This window comes from Talpa europaea, assembly GCF_964194135.1.
Source record: "Talpa europaea genome assembly, chromosome: 5".
Lineage (NCBI taxonomy): Eukaryota > Metazoa > Chordata > Mammalia > Eulipotyphla > Talpidae > Talpa > Talpa europaea.
In genome coordinates this window covers 22,315,438-22,331,513 of record NC_140071.1, presented here as the reverse complement: position 1 = coordinate 22,331,513, position 16,076 = coordinate 22,315,438, and the positions used below count along the sequence as shown (strand labels likewise).

At 35.2% G+C, this 16,076-nt stretch overlaps 1 protein-coding gene across 1 annotated transcript; it reads left to right on the top strand.

Annotated features, from left to right (window-relative positions):
- Positions 1-421: 421 nt before the first annotated feature.
- LOC311170992 (uncharacterized protein C5orf34 homolog) lies at positions 422-15,950 on the top strand (the record flags this gene model as incomplete). Its single annotated transcript, XM_084233528.1, has 12 exons — positions 422-616; positions 760-849; positions 1,998-2,638; positions 4,704-4,805; positions 5,927-6,050; positions 7,085-7,176; positions 8,043-8,112; positions 9,171-9,341; positions 9,733-9,827; positions 10,953-11,051; positions 13,440-13,480; positions 15,760-15,950. 12 exons carry the CDS (start codon positions 422-424, stop codon positions 15,948-15,950), a joined length of 1,911 nt encoding a protein of 636 aa, XP_084089654.1.
- Positions 15,951-16,076: the final 126 nt, after the last annotated feature.

The following is a 16,076-nucleotide window of genomic DNA, read 5'->3' as shown; positions in this document are numbered from 1 at the left end:
AGGAATTTGAATTTTATTCTAAGTGCAAATGGTAGGCTATAGGCAGAGAGTGATAGATCTCCTTTTTATTTGAAATGAGATACCGAGCATATCACTTTTAGAAATCAAACTGAGAATTTAAGCCCTCGGGTTATAAAGGTGCTTATAACTTGGTGGGCTGTTTTCTCCCTCTGGGTTGTGTTCCCACCCTAGAATAAGTTCTGGAATTAATCAAGCATTCTGGTAAGGATGTTAATTTCAGATTAAGTGCATATAGTAAGGCAATTATTTTCCTCCAACAAAAGTAAATGCATTGGCAATATGTTTTGCTAATATTCTTAGAAACTACATCCTTTAATTCCGATAGAACTTTTATTTATGGTACTGTATATCCTATTTCCTTCAGTCTTCACCTGGAGGGACTCTCTCCACATTCACAATAATGGCAGCTGAAGTGCGAATGATACTTTATGAAGATGATTCAGTGCAAGTACAATATATTGATGGTTCCAGGTTGCAGATTTCACCCTGTGGCTCTGAATTTTTATTTGAAAAGGCACCTCCTGTTTCGGCACATCCTTTAGAACAACCGGAAAGAATTCGTCAGAGGACACACTTTGTTATTAGCACTTACAGAGTAAGTAAAAATAACGCAAAACTGCTTTTTTTAACACCAAGATATTGTTGGATTGGCAAGAATATGAAAATTAACTAATATTCATATTTCAGGTTGCTGTCAATCACTTTTTTGAGTTGGCATTTTTTAATTTCTTTTCATAGGAACATTTACAGCGAGCTTTAGATTTTCGAAATTCTTCTGCTACTTATCCTTTTTTATCTGAAAGCATCACACCTTCTGAAAGGAAAAAGGTAATTTCTTAAACCTCATTTTTGTAAGTAATATTTGAGAAGTAACTAGAAACAGGTAGTTTAGTATTTGGTCTTTTTTCCTTCATAACACTTGGACAGAGACAATACTATAGAAAATATAGACCCATGTATTTCATCAGACAAAGGTGTTTTGATATTTTGTATATTGATAGAAACAGAAAGGCTACATAGTTCCTCTCCCAGCCTTTTTCTTTGTAACTGACGGCTATATTCAGAACTTTTCAGATGGTGACTTTTTGATTAAGTGGTGTCAAAATTAAGAATTTATATGACCATATTTAGTAGTCTATGTGTAGTTATTTGTTAATGTGTAGCAGAGATGTGTAATTTATGAGTATACAAATTTAATCTTTTACTTATATTCCATTTTGAACTTTTAGAATTATTAACTTCTCATTTTTTGAGGGTGTACTATGTGCTAAGAACTGGGAATATTAAAAATATTTAATAACACCAATGTGTCATGGGTACCTGCTGATATATCAGAAAGGTATACTGACTAGATTTCAGCCCCTCAGAGAGTTCCCTAATTGTCTGAAGAAATTTTCTCTTTTTTTTAAGATTTATTTTGTATTTATATATGCATATAAGAACTGGGGTGTGAGCCAGAGGTACCAGGGCTAAGAGGATACACCAGAGACAGTGGGGGGCAGAACAGGCAGATCTACTGAAATCCACTGCTGAAGGGAACAACTGGAGAGGTAGAAGAGGTCTTCTGTGCCATGTGGGTCAACTCCCTGACTGAGTATTGAACTCATGTCACAGTGACTGGCAATAGCTTGATAGTGCTGAGACTTTAACCCCTGTGTCACTAGGGAGGCCCCTGTATTGTGCATTTTAAATCAAAATACATTTAACACTAAATATAATCAGGATTTTTTTTTTTCATTTTCTTCTTTTTTTTTGTCAGTGTACTTGTGTGTATTTGTGGTTTTGTTGTCTTTTTCTAAGAGATATTCTTAACATATATTTTCTGTGAAAACTATATATTGACTGACCCTTGTATCTCCATTTTCCATTCTCTCTGGGTAGTAAAACACATACACACACAAAAAACAATTTGAAGAAGCTTTCTTACTACATAAATAATCAAGTGTGTGGAAAATGGGCTTTTTTTTTTTTTCCAGCGTATCTTCATTGACATCTCAGATGTGACGTGGCCCAGTCCTGATGCTGATGAAGGCATGATCTCTATGGAGGGGGGCACTGTGACAGTGTCATCTTTAGATGGTCACGCTTACCTTTGCTTGCCCAAATCCCAGCATGAATTTACAGTACATTTTTTGTGTAAAGTAAGCCAGAAGCCTGACTCATCCAATATATTGTCCAAAAAAAATAATCAAGCCAAAAAGGACAAACTAGTTGAAAAAGCAGGTAAAATCTACAAATGTGGCCATTTATCAGGACAGAAAACAGAGAATAAAGAAAACGAGCTTTATGGTCAGATTGTGAACTCCAAAGAACGTTTTGAGAATCGTGTAAATGGAACCGAAGGGAGGGAGGAGCTGCCTTCACCTCGTATGAAACCCACCTGTGTATACACGTGGGTAAAGCAGCACTGGTCTGTGGCCTCCTGTCCAGAGCAATGGAAATACCCTTTGTCGTTAGCACTTCGTTTTCATCGTAAAATCAGCAATTTGTCAAGAATCGATGCAGATAACACCCAAGGTAGAATTTTAACTTCTGATGTTTCAGAGGAAAGAGAAAAAGCAATTTCTGTTCTTCCCAGGGCCCTGTTACTCAGCTGTCCGGCCCCACATCTGCACAGGTAATGCAAGGATGACTTCTTTGTAATTAAGCTTTTGTTAGAACCAGTCTTTTTAGAAGGATAATATTTCTTTCTAAATCATCTGATCCGTATCAGGAGGACAGTTCATTCTATAGATCCAAAACTTTCTCTGATAACTGATACAAATGATTTCCTTAACAAAACGTGTTGCTTTTGGTTCTAACTTTTGTGTCCATGCATTGCATGTTTATGGAAGGCTGGCTATATACTAGATACTGTATTAAACACGGAGACTATAGAGATGACTAAGACATCCCTGTATACTTGGAGTTTAGAGTCTAGTGAAGGTCAAGCGCACTGAAAAGATTATTAAAGTGTGGTAAGTGATGGCCAGCTTCTGGGCGTGAGTGCAGAGATGCATCAGCCACTCAGTAGAGCCTGTCACCATGGCTGCTGGAGCTCGGATCTGGCAAGTTTATGAACCTAGTTAGAAGCCGCTCCTGTCATGGGTTCACTGTGAGTATGTCCATGTTGAAAAGGGGTAAATATATTACAGTGACTTCTAGATGTCTAGGTATTATAATTTTACCTCCACTAAGAGATGAATAACCTAAAAGTTATAGATTTGTAACATGAACCTTGTGAAAGGAGTGTGGTGTTAATGATAATAGGTAACAGAAAACGCTTACTATGTGCTAGGCACAGTTGTACTTACTGGCTTGATCCAGTAAGAACCCCATGAGGTAAGTGAGCTATTATCATCCCCATTTTGTAGAGGAACTTGAGATACAAATAACCGGGCAGAGTCACACTTCTAGTACTTGTAGAATTGGGATTTGATCCCATGTAGTCTGAGTACATATTATTTAAAACATAATATGGGAATGATTTTTAGGCTTGTCATGATTATCCAGTTAAAATTAGAAATTCCTGTATGTGGGCTCAAAAAAAAAAAATTAGAAATTCCAGTGTTATAAAGAGATTCATGCTTCAGAATGAACAATTCTTCAGTAAACTTTCACTGACTTTAGATTGAAATCTCTCCTCAAATATGATATAACAGGCCTTCCATTATCTGTAATCTGTGTCTGTAATCCTCTACCCTCTTACTATTTCTTCTCTACTTTCCCTTGCTTTCTCCACTCTTGCTAAACTTGAATGCTTGCTCAAGCTTTCATTCACCTCTGTACCTGTTCTCTCTGCCAGGGACACTCCCTTTATCTCTCTCAACTCAGCTAATTTATGCTCATTTCTAGGTCTCAGTATGAACCTTTCTTCCTTAGGTTGGTTATCCTGAAGTTCCTGGACAGGATTATGTTTTTATAAAGCCCATAGCACCTAATAATTCTTTCTTTATATTCAATGCTTACTAATATCCCTCCTAGATAGGGACCCCATTGAGGGCAGGAACCATGTCTGCTTTTTGGGGTGTTATAGTGTTTATATCTAATAAAGCACAGTACTTGGCCCACCAAAGATATTTCAGTAGCTATTTGTTTGAATCCTAAGTTTTAAAAGGTTAGTAAAGATGTGAACTTAGGCATTTGTGCTGAGAATCAATAGGATTATTGAAAATATTGGAAAAAATTTTGAAAAAATGAGACTAGTTTAAAATTTTATTAATGTGGGCCTCCCCGGTGGCGCAGCGGTTGAGCGCTGGGTTGCGAAGCTGCCTGCGGCCTCTGCGGCACCGGTTCGATCCCCGGCTGCTCCCCGGCCACCGGAGGAGGATCCCACATGGTGCGGAGACCTCTCTTGCCACCCACTGCTCCCCTCAGCAGTGTACTTCAGTCCTTCTGCCTGCTCTGCTCCCCACTCTGGCTCTGGTGAATTCTCTCACCCTCCCGCGCTTCTGACTGTACCCAGTGCATGTATAAACAAAACAAACAAACAAATATAATAAATAAATAAATAAAAACATGCTTCTATAAAAAAAATAATAAAAAATAAAATTTTATTAATGCACTTTCATATTAATTTTTACTTTTCATGATCTATTGAGTTGAGTAAGAAATATATTTTGTCATAGTAATACTATTTTGTTGACTTCTAAGGGTAAATATGTTGAGCAACCTGAATCAGTAGCTTTTCTTATCCTTCACAGGTGGGATTTTTGTGACTCACTTTCACAGAGACAGTCTGATGAAGAAGAATATTCCTACCCTGAACTAGTGAAAGTGGTTTGGTACAAGGGTGTTACATATAGGTAAGGCACTTGTGTTAGGGCTATTTAGCGATGTCACAGTGGGGATGGGATGGGTTTTCAGACAGACTCCCATTGGAGGTCACAGTTTTACCTGGACCTGTGTTCTCCTCTGTTTGGTCCTGGGTTTTGTAGGTCTCAAGCTTAATTTTTTCAGTGCATACAGGCATCTTGTGACTACTTCACATTAACCATGTTCGCAAGATTTATGTGACAACTCCAAAGCCAGTGAAGGATTTGTTTTGTTGGTGAATGCAATACTCATGAGGTATTTAGAACACCCTTTCCAAGGATCGGGGGATGTAGTTGTCTCAGAAGGTTGCCTGTTGAGCATGGGATTAGAGAAGAGGTTAAATAGCTTAAGGGAGACTTTGGCCTTCATTCATGCAACAAATATTGCTGGAGTGACTCTGTGTCTGCACTATTCCACTGAATTACCCCGAGTGCACCATGGAGCCCCTTACTAGTGACTGGCATGTAGTGTTTGACAGATTCAGAGTTTCACTTTTGTAAATAATGCTGAAAGAACACTGTAACCATTTTTTGTTGTTTGGGCTTTCCTTTTGCTGTATAAAGATCCTTTCTAACCCCATTTTTCATATGTTACAATGCAATTGACTTGGCTTAAGTTTTTTTATGTTACATAACCAATATCTTGGTTCTACTTGGCTGTTCCAGCTCAGTCAATTATCTTGTCTTGGGGATGACTCCCTTTATACCTGGTTAATCTCATCTGTTAGGCAATGATTCTATTAGTTTCATTATTGAGGAATAATCCTATTTTCAGGTTCTGTGGTTTGTACTTAACTCTTATGCTTTGGGCATTGCCCTGGTGACAGTTATGTGCTAGCCACTGTGATTGGCATTGGGAATACCCGGATGATACCTGACTTCCAGAAGCTGAGTTTAGTTGTTGACATAGATACAGGAACCACTTCTGTGTGTTCTGTTTATCTTTTGCGGGCAAACAAAAAATTAATTTAGCTGATTGGGGTACAGAGTATGAAGTTGCCTATTTTAATGGATAGACAAAACACTATACATCTTTACTTTTAAAAAATGTCACCTTCATGTATGTTTTAAACAATTTAAAAAAATGTTTTTAATGATTGACTCTTCCTTAGACTTACTCATAAAAATGTGAATTCAATAGAGATTCTTCCTGGAGATGGATCTATTTTCAAATCAGAAGGAACTTATTTGGGAAACTATTTTACGTATTGTTCCACTCAAGGAGGATCAGAAGAGGTAAGCTGACAGTGAGGCTTCAGCTCAAGAAGATTCTTGGAATATAGCAGTTTCTAAATAATTCCGAGTATGTATGGAAAATTTGATGTTTATATAATATTGCTTGCTACTTCTACTCCTCAGTCTGGAGAATTAATATAATCATATTGCAAACATTGGAACAGCAATTATTAATCACCTTTTATTTTACTATATTCTCATCCTGTATACAGTTATCCTGAGCAATTTGTGTTTAAATCAGAAGAAGCTAAAATTTTTGTCATAGAATTTGTCTGCAGGAATCACTGAAACCAGCAATATTACTTTGAATCAATATACTTCTTTGAATTAATATTTGTATGTTGCAAAAAACATTTTGCTACCAAATTATTAGTGTATACAGACATCTTGTGACTACTTCACATTAACATATTCACATGATTTATGTGACAACTCCAGAGCTAGTGCATACTTTAAATACCTCAAATCCTAAATCTTTTAATACAACTAGAAAATCGAACAAGATTGCTCTCTTCTTGAAAACAGTGGAATACAACATGACAAATTTAATATATCAGATTTAGTATTACCAGATTATCTAATGTAATAAGATGGATGTTTTGCTAGAGACTTATATAGCAAATTTGAATCCAGATCTGGCTGTACTGTCTTGTGGATCAGATCAGATCTCTTACACCCCATGACTCCCAAGACTCAGTTTCCTCATCTAAAAAAAATGGGAATAATAGTTCTTATCTTTTGAAGTTATTTTGGAGATAAAATATTTATGTAAATCCATGCTCATTTAAGTATAGACAAGATTTAAATTAGGCAGTGAGGTCAAGGCTATTAGGATATAACTTTTGAGTGGATTGGAAAATTGGAAAGGCATCATAAAATACCTTTAAAAATATGCCTCTTGCGGACTTTAAGTTAAAATAACTGGCTTGCTTTATTATTGTGTAAATACATATTTCAAGAGAAAAAGAGCTAAATATATAATCATGGCCAAAATTCATTACTGATGAGATTTTTCATTCTGAACTTATTTTCAGAAACAAGAGAAAACTTATTCAGTAAATAACCTTCCTCCAGATAGACCAGGAAGTCTCTTCTCGGTGTGTTCTCTAATTAAACATGCAACCAAGTAAGTTCCTCATATTCAGCTGAATCAAGTGTTACATGTCTGAGAACCTTGGTACATTTTCTGGCGTGTCCTAATGAGATTAAGGATTGGTAGGTACAGTGGAAATAGGTCTTTGATAAAAATCTGTCAACTTTTCTGGCTTCATCACTTATGGAGTAAAGTAACCACTATATCATTATGAAAGTACTTCTGTCCTTGACATATTAAAGTTAAATATGGAGGAATATCTATACATAGTGAACAAGTACTTGTGGGAAAGAAGTGCCTTTTCTGTTTAAGTGTGGTGTTACTATTTTCTCTTGGAATTGAGGATTGGATAATACCCCTAAATTTTCCTACTGTTTTATGATCCTAGAGTAATAAAGATTTCTGAGAATCAATACTGAAGATGAAGTGTAGTTTTGCGCCTTTTTTTTTTTTGATTCTCCCAAATTAATCTGTCGCACCCAAAGAATAAAAGTAGATTGTTGAATTAAATGATTTATTTTTATAAACTTAGGTCTCAACAGCTTCCAAAGTAGATTTGAAGGAGCAGAATTTGTGATTTTCTAGGGACACTTGGTTCACATCCCCACCACTCTCATGCTAGGCCCGACTTTTCAGGTGCTATGAATCTATCGGCTGTTTAAAAAGAGCACCTGAAAATTCTATTTGGAGTCATTTTATTGCTAAAAATTAGAGGAATAACCTTAACTAGATAAAGCAGCACAAATGACTTGAGGATTTCTGGAAGAAAACAGATCCAGACATATTTTAGTGGAAGTGAGTTACTTGCCTTCAATGACACATGGGGTTGAGAATGGTGTGCTATAATTGAAAAATGCTATTATTTGCAAATGTGTAAGTAGTGTTTTTTATCTTTACAGAATTCTTCAACATTGCGCCAAGATGAGGCTCTCTTTAAGCCATAACTATCATATATGCTGCTGGAAAATGGTATCTTAAAGTTATTTCAAAAGCAAGATTTTTTTATATTTTTATGGCTATTTTCCTTAACTTTCTTGCTACAATAAAATAGTTTTAATAAAAACCATTTTGGTATTTTTTTTTCAATTGATACAAGTTTTTCCTTTTTTTAAATTATAAGTTTTTTAAATTTATTAAAACTTTTTTTATTAATGGCATTAGTTTATATCCTTGTTTTTTTTGCCCCCACAATATAGAATTTCTTCCCACAGGTGTGGTCACCATAGTTTTTCCACCGCCAAAGCAACTATATCAGCCTCCATAGTCCATTGTGCTCTCCCCCAAGCCTCCTCACCCCTGCTTTCCTCCCCTCCCCCTCTCTAGATACCCCAGATGCATGGTCAGTAAAAGCAAGATTTTTTAAGATTTTTTTTATTGCTTCCAAGATCAAATTACTTTGATTTAAGTTATGTGAAATTCTTTGTAACATTGTTATTATTGGTTTATTCAGAAAAAGATTCACTTAATGAAGTGAATAAAATGATTCACTTTATTTCATTAAATGCAATGAGTGAAAAGATTCACTTAATGAATAGATAAACCACTTTTTGAAAGCCTGACTTTTAAAATAGGTTTTGTGTTATGCTTTTATTATATATAGGTTTTTTTGCTTCTTTTTTCTTAATGGGTGAAGGAGGCAGAATTGATTGGATCTGAAGTATGTAAAAAACAGTCATTATACCATGATACTACAATAACTATAAAGTAAATTCTTTAATGCTGACTTGGAGGAAGTGTCTGTATCTATACTAATTTAGTTATAAACCTGTATGTTGCTATAGTTCCAAATTTGTTTTTTTATGTTCTGTGTACACCTCGGAACAAAACAGTAAATTTCCAAAGATATCAAAACTTAATCTGCTTGTGACAGACTACTATGAATATTCAGTTCTGGAAAAGTTAAAACATACTTAAGATCTCTACATTCAACTTCTAAATTAGAAACTGAAGTTGTGTCATTGTTCATTAATCATTTAAATCTTATTAATGAATCACAATTTCCAACTATTTTTATAACTTCTTTCTAGGCACCTGGGATAAATGACAGCAATATAGTGCCTGTGCTTTTGAAAGAATCATTCATACCCAGCGTGGGAAGATTTCTTGCATACTCTGATGATATGGTACATGCTGTCTTTTTAGATGGCATTACTCTCACCCTGAATTGGAATTTGGGCTCTTTTATTGAAAGGGAACAGGTGAATATACTTCACATAGAAATCTATCTTTTTTATCTCTGGAAAATCAGTGTGGTACTTAATTTTTTTTGTTCAACCTCAGTTAGTTTTCTGAATATAAAATCTTTGAAGAGACTTGATTGATCTCGTTGGATTTCCTGGTAAAAATCAGAAAGATTTGGCAGATAGTCATTTCTTTAAAAGTTTATTACAGAGGGAGGGACTAAGATTTTTGTTCTTTGGGTAATAGATCTGTAAAAGTGGTGATTAAATAATACCCATATCCCATATGAAATAAAACTTAAATTAGTTGAAGTAAATTTTAGCTTTTTTAAATTAAGGAGATAATAGTGGGTTTTTGTTTTTTTTCCAGTTTTAGATTGATAAAACTTAATTCTCCTTATTTCTTAAGGTAAATCGAGGCCTCAATTTAGGCTGGTGTAAATTAACTTTTCCTGATGGACAAGATCAGTTAATTCAAATTGAGCACACTGGACCATATGAAAGGTACTAAAATGCAATTTATAAAATTACTTTCATGTTAATTACATAATTTCTTCATTTTTTCACGTGGATAATATGAATTTCAGTGTTTCAAAGTATACAGTTACATTGGTGTTTTGCATAACTAAACATCCCAGGTCACCTTTAATTTCCATTTGTATTCAAGTGATTTTTTCAAAATGATTGTATTATTGATCTAATGGGCTTGCTATTGAAGTTAGCCTGTGTCCAGCTGTGTTAACCAGTTAACTAATTAATCCCCTAACCAATTTGAATTAAGGTTTGCAATGACAGATAAACTTTTATATACTTCTATAAATTGAGGAAAAAATAAATTTGTTGGTTATTCTGAAAATGGAGAAGATTCTTATCAGCTTTATATAAAGATGTTCTGTCTCTTTTGGTTTATGCATTTTGTTATAATCGTACTTGTGATGTTCTTGACATTTTAGTGACTAGACTTGAGGATGTTCACACAAGAATTGCTTTTTTAACCTCTTGATTTTTCTGTTGCGATTTATTGCATTTTGGTCTCAGTGTTCCAACATTCATTTCTAGTTAGAATAATTTCCATCAAAAATATTGTGTCTTTACAGACATTAGTATTTGTTTCAGCAGATCACTTCAGATTATTAAACTGGGTGCTTGTTCTGTCTCTTCCGTGAGTTACTTATATGTAGATGTGGGGAAGGGGCCGGGCATGGAGGTATATGCATAGTAGCTGTTTTCTGGTTTCAATTTTAGAAAGTAAGTTTTCTCAGTCTTATGTATAAAGGCATTTTCATGACAAAATTTAATGAAACTCATTTTACTCTGAAAAACTACAAGGAGAATTGAATTTGAACTTGGACTGAAATACAGACATTATCTTTGTTCTCACTTTTAAATCTCATCTTTATTAATCATGAATGAGTAATATTTTATTCTTAATGAATGAGAAAAACTTGCCTTTTCTGTTACCAATAAAATGATTTAGAAAATTGTCCAGTAAATAACTCACTTTAGAATTTATTTCTTTATCCTTTTAACCCAAATTGCCTTAATGATTTTTTCCATTCTTTTTGAACCCTTTTATTACTATTACACAAGTTCGTCTTTCAAATTTTCCTTTTAATGTCTTCAATCTAGATATGTGACAACAGTAATGTCCTGGTGCAGAAAACTGACCCAGACTAGACAGGGAGAGATGCCCACACATCCTTCATCTCCTGTTCTTGAAGAAAACTGGTACATATATGTTTTTATTTTTTTTAATTTATTCTGATAGAAGACCAACTAATATTCAAGCAGTAAAATGTTAGATGGTAAACTCAAAAGATTTTTCCCTAAGAGCACTTTCTTTTAGCTTTTGATAGCTTAAGCTTAAAAAGAATTTATCTTTAGTCAGATATCTAAATTAATACATTTCATCATATTAAATTTCATCTGAAGTTCAGAAAGCTGCACTGAAAAATTTACATCAAAATGGATGACTTTTTAATGTGATAAATTCATTCTGAAAACTTTATGGAAAAAAGTGTTTTTTAATTTTAGAAATATTAAAGGAAATAAAATGTTGACTACCATAATACACTCAGAAAAAGTTGACTTTTATCCTATTAATTACCTTCCCAAAATTAATTGGCAAATAAATAAAGCAAATATTTTAGCATTTCCTATGTATCTTTCTGTGTACAGGAGACTAGAACTGAACTTCAAAAAAATACTTAGGGAAATTAAGACAAATTAGGAGGGAAACAAGGGCAGAAATAAAAAAGGATATTTTGGCCTGTGGAGATAGTGAGAAGCTAGCTTTTATGATGCATTCACTATCTGTTAGGGCACAATGTGAAGTCTGATAGGAATGCCTCTTGTAACCAATAGAGGAGTTCAGACTTGAGCTACAAGTTCCTAAATGGAAAAAAAAAAAAAAACAACGCAAGAAGAAAGGTCATTAGGAAGGGCAGTATCACTGAGAGTATAATCTGAATATAGAGTGGAAAAGATAGATACCAAGAACAATTTAGAATGGTTTAAAGTAAGCTGTAAGATATCTTAGAATAGTGTTGTGAACAAATATAAACATTAAACATTAAGGCTGATTCTTAACCACCTTTTCTTAACTTACTTAGAGAAAGAAGCACAAATCGAATCAGTAGTTGTTATTTGAATATCTCAGTTATATTACATGTTCACCTTTCGTACCCCTCATTTTTCAACTGCAGCCTGTTTAGAGTAGAAAAGTTGCAAGTAGTTAGCAAAAAACATCATTGATAAGAAGGAAAATTGTACTTAGCTGCAAAATCAGTCACTTCATGTTGCAAAGTTTATAAAATGCTAGCCTTTTAGTTTGAAAGCTTAGAGGAGGGTAACTGTCAAGATACTCTAAAAAATGAGGGTGCAAGAGAAGTGCAGATTGGTGACAGCAGCTGTGGGTGGAAGCAGCAAGGTGCAGCAGAGAGACCAAGAGATTGAAGGGATGGCAGGAGGCAGACCCTGCCATGCATTCGCTCCATTTCCATTGTGGAGTCTAAGACATCTCCAGTGCGACTTGTTTTCGTACCAAAGAGAGTAGGTAGAGAGTGCACCACAAACAGCTACCTATGCTGTATTTTGGTATTATTTCCCCAAATTGCCTTCTATTCACTTACTAATTTAGCTTTTAAATAGGAATACTAGTCAAAAGCTAGTAGAGAAGATAGTCCATAATTTGTTTCAGCTGATAAGTGACAGCATTAAAGGTAGTTTCTAGTATTGCTTATATCTAAAAAGATGTATCTTGGCTTTGGAGTAAGTCATATCCACAGATTCTTAAAGTAATGAAGTGTCTCTTTCATTCCGGTCCATCAAACAATGGATGGACAAAGGTGCATGTGGATCATTGTAATTAAACTGGTAAATCATACAAGTCACATACCCTTTTATGAACTGTGAAGACAACTTTTCTAGTGACTTGAATTAAGAGATGTTTTAGACATTTATGCCCTCACTAATTTTGCAGACACCTGGTAGAGTTACACTATTTTCTGTGTACCTCTGCTTGTATTTTATTTTAACCTGATGAAGAAAAGGAGAAAGAAATTACACATAAAGAGGTTCAGCTGGAGCCTCCTACCCTATCAGATGCCCCAATTTTTATTCTGTGGAACATGGTAATGTTCATATTATCCTTCAAATATGAGGAAAGTTCAGTATGCGGTGCTTAAGAAAATGATGAAATAAGTATGTGGACTATTCCAGAAGGAATTTAATAGAAAATCATTATTTTTTTTTGAGAAGTAATGGAGTTTTAGTAGGTTTTTAAAGTTTCAGTAAACTTTAAGGAGGTAGGTAGAGTGTACCAAGGTAGTGCTAAGAAGCTGTAGCAATCAGGTTCTTTGCCTTCAAACATCAATACTTGCTGATTCAAAAGTACTTGAAATGGAACATACATTCATTTGCCTTACTTATTAAAAGCACTCAGTATGGATCAGTTAAGTCAAGTTGATTTGTTGCTAAATAAAGCCCATATAAAGAGAATTCTTTCAGATTTTTCTAAAATTCTGATCTTCATAAAAAAATCAAATATGCTTATTTGAAATATTATGGCTATGAAAGAATCAGATAACTAGGATAATCTTTTTTCCATCTCCATAGGTCTGTAGCTTCTGAACTTGAAAAGATAAAGAAGTTTAACTGTATCCTTTAAAAAGAATGTATTGTCCTGCATCATTACTTCCTTTCCTTTTTTAATTCATAACTGTACTTTATATTAATCCCTACTTACATATGGGAGTCTGTATTGGATATTATTTAAGATTATAATTTAAAATGTATCTTGTCTGTAAAAGGTGCATTACTTTGGGCCTCCCCTGGTGGCCCAGGCGGTTGAGCGCAGCGCTGTGAAGCTGTTCGCAGCCTCTGCAGCGCCGGTTTTATCCAGGCCCGCCGGCGAGGGGCCCACATGGCTCAGCAGACCTCTCCTGTCTCACCTGCTGCTCCCCTCAGCAGTGTATTTGTCAGTCTGCCCATTCTGTTCCCCGCTCTGTGTCTGGTGAATCCTCTCACCCTCCCACACATCTGGCCTGTACCCCGGTTCTTGTATAAATAAATAAATCTTAAAAAAATAAAAATAAAAAGGTGCATCACTTTAACATTTATACTTTTTACTGGATTTAAATCCGCAAAGGACAGTGAACTGGGTGTTTAGATTAAGGTGTCACCTGGAGACCTTTGTACTTAACGAATTATATTCTAAATTATAACTCAGACCTGTATGTCACTTTTTTCTTTTTCTTTTTTTGATCTTCCTTTTTTTAACAAATATCTACTGGACTTTTATATGTGCCGTACATCATTCTTTCTAGGTAAAATATTACATACATTCCTTTTTCTACCCAAAAGATTATTTCTTTTTTTTCCCCCCTCCCCTACCAAGCCACCCCTAACTTTACTCTATCTTTGTTGTTTTGTTTTTTTTTTAATTTCAGCTTTAAGGTGATATAATTGATAAGCAAAATTGTAAGATATTTAAAGTGTACATCATGGTGATCCCACACATACATACACTCCAAAAGTAATTAGCTCATACCCGTATCTACCCTTTGTGTCTTTTTTTCTGATGAGAACCCTCTTGAGTTCCATCCTCCCAGAAAACCTCAACCATACAACACGTTATCAACTATAGTTATGTCATACATTCCATCCTCAGTCCTTATTCGAATATCTTATAGCCAAAAATTTATACCTTTTACCAACCTCTCACTATTTTCCCAATCCTCCAGCTCCAGACAACCGCCATTCAATTCTCTATGTCTGAATTATTTTTTCAAAAATTGTGACATCCTGTAGTATTTGTCTTTCTGTCTGGCTTATTTCACTTAGCATAATGGCTTTAGGGCTTATATGTGTTGTTGCAAATGTCAGGATTTCCTTCTTTTTCTTACTCTGTTGTATATGCACAGCACATCTTTATGCATTCATCCACTAATGGACACTTAAGTTGTTTCCATATCTTGGTTATTGTGAATAAGCTGCAGTGAACATGGGAATGCAGACATCTAGAGACTTTTCATTTCCTTTGGATATGTATCCAAAAGTGGGAGCACGGAATCACATGGTAGCTATTTTTTTTAATGTTTTGAGAACTTCCATACTGCTTTCCATAGTGGTTGGCCCAATTTACATTTCCACCAAAGCATACAATGGTTCTTTTTCCCCCTGCATCTTCACTAATACTTGTTCTCTCTTCTTTTTCATGATATCCCTTTTAACAGGTATGAGGTGAAATCTTGTTGTGATTTTGATTGGTAGTTGATGATTAGTGATATTGAGCACCTTTTCACTACCTATTGGCATTTGTGTATCTGGAAAATATTTTCTCTGCCCATTTTAATATCAAAAATTGTTTTGCTCCTGAATTTTTTTTTTTTTTTTTGGTGGGACCCTCACCGGTGGCTGGGGATCAAACTGGCACTGCAGAGGCTGCGGGCAGCCTCGCAACCCAGTGCTCAACCGCTGCACCACCAGGGGAGGCCCCTGAATTTTTTTTTTTTAAAGATTTATTTATTTATATAAGAACCGGGATACAGGCCAGATGCATGGGAGGGTGAGAGAATTCACCAGAGCCAGAGCAGGGAGCAGAACAGGCAGACCAACGAAATACACTGCTGAGGGGAGCAGTGGGAGGCAGGAGAGGTCTGCGCGCCATGTGGGACCCTCTCCCAGCGCTGCAGAGGCTGCGGGCAGCTTCACAACCCAGCGCCCAACCACTGCGCCACCGGGGAGGCCCTCAAACTAATTTCTTCATCTATGAGGATAGACTTTATAATTTCACAAGCCCCAATTCAGAACTTCCTCTCAGTGGAAGATCTTTCTCCCAATAGAGAAATATTTTAAGAATGATGCCAGTTTTTATGAATAAAAAATTCTTTATGTAATGAAAAATAGGGAAAAGCTCCTTAACGAAGTTACTTAGTATTATTGGAGGACAGTGGTATCCTAAACCAGACTTCTGACAAGAAAAATGAAGAGTCTTCTGATCACGGTAAACCAAAACCTTCAGAAATTTTGCTAGAAGTTAATGCAAAGTGTGTGTCAGTGGCATTGAAAAAAACCTCTGAAATCCTTCAAGATATTGACTGTCTTCTATCAAAATCTAAAAAGTGAAAAGTGGAATTATTACAATTATTACTAAACCTTAAGGATGATGTTTCAAGTGACTGGTATGAAATTACTAGCAAGCTAGGAAGTTCTAATACTTCTCTGTACAAATATTATCAAAGAAATAATTTA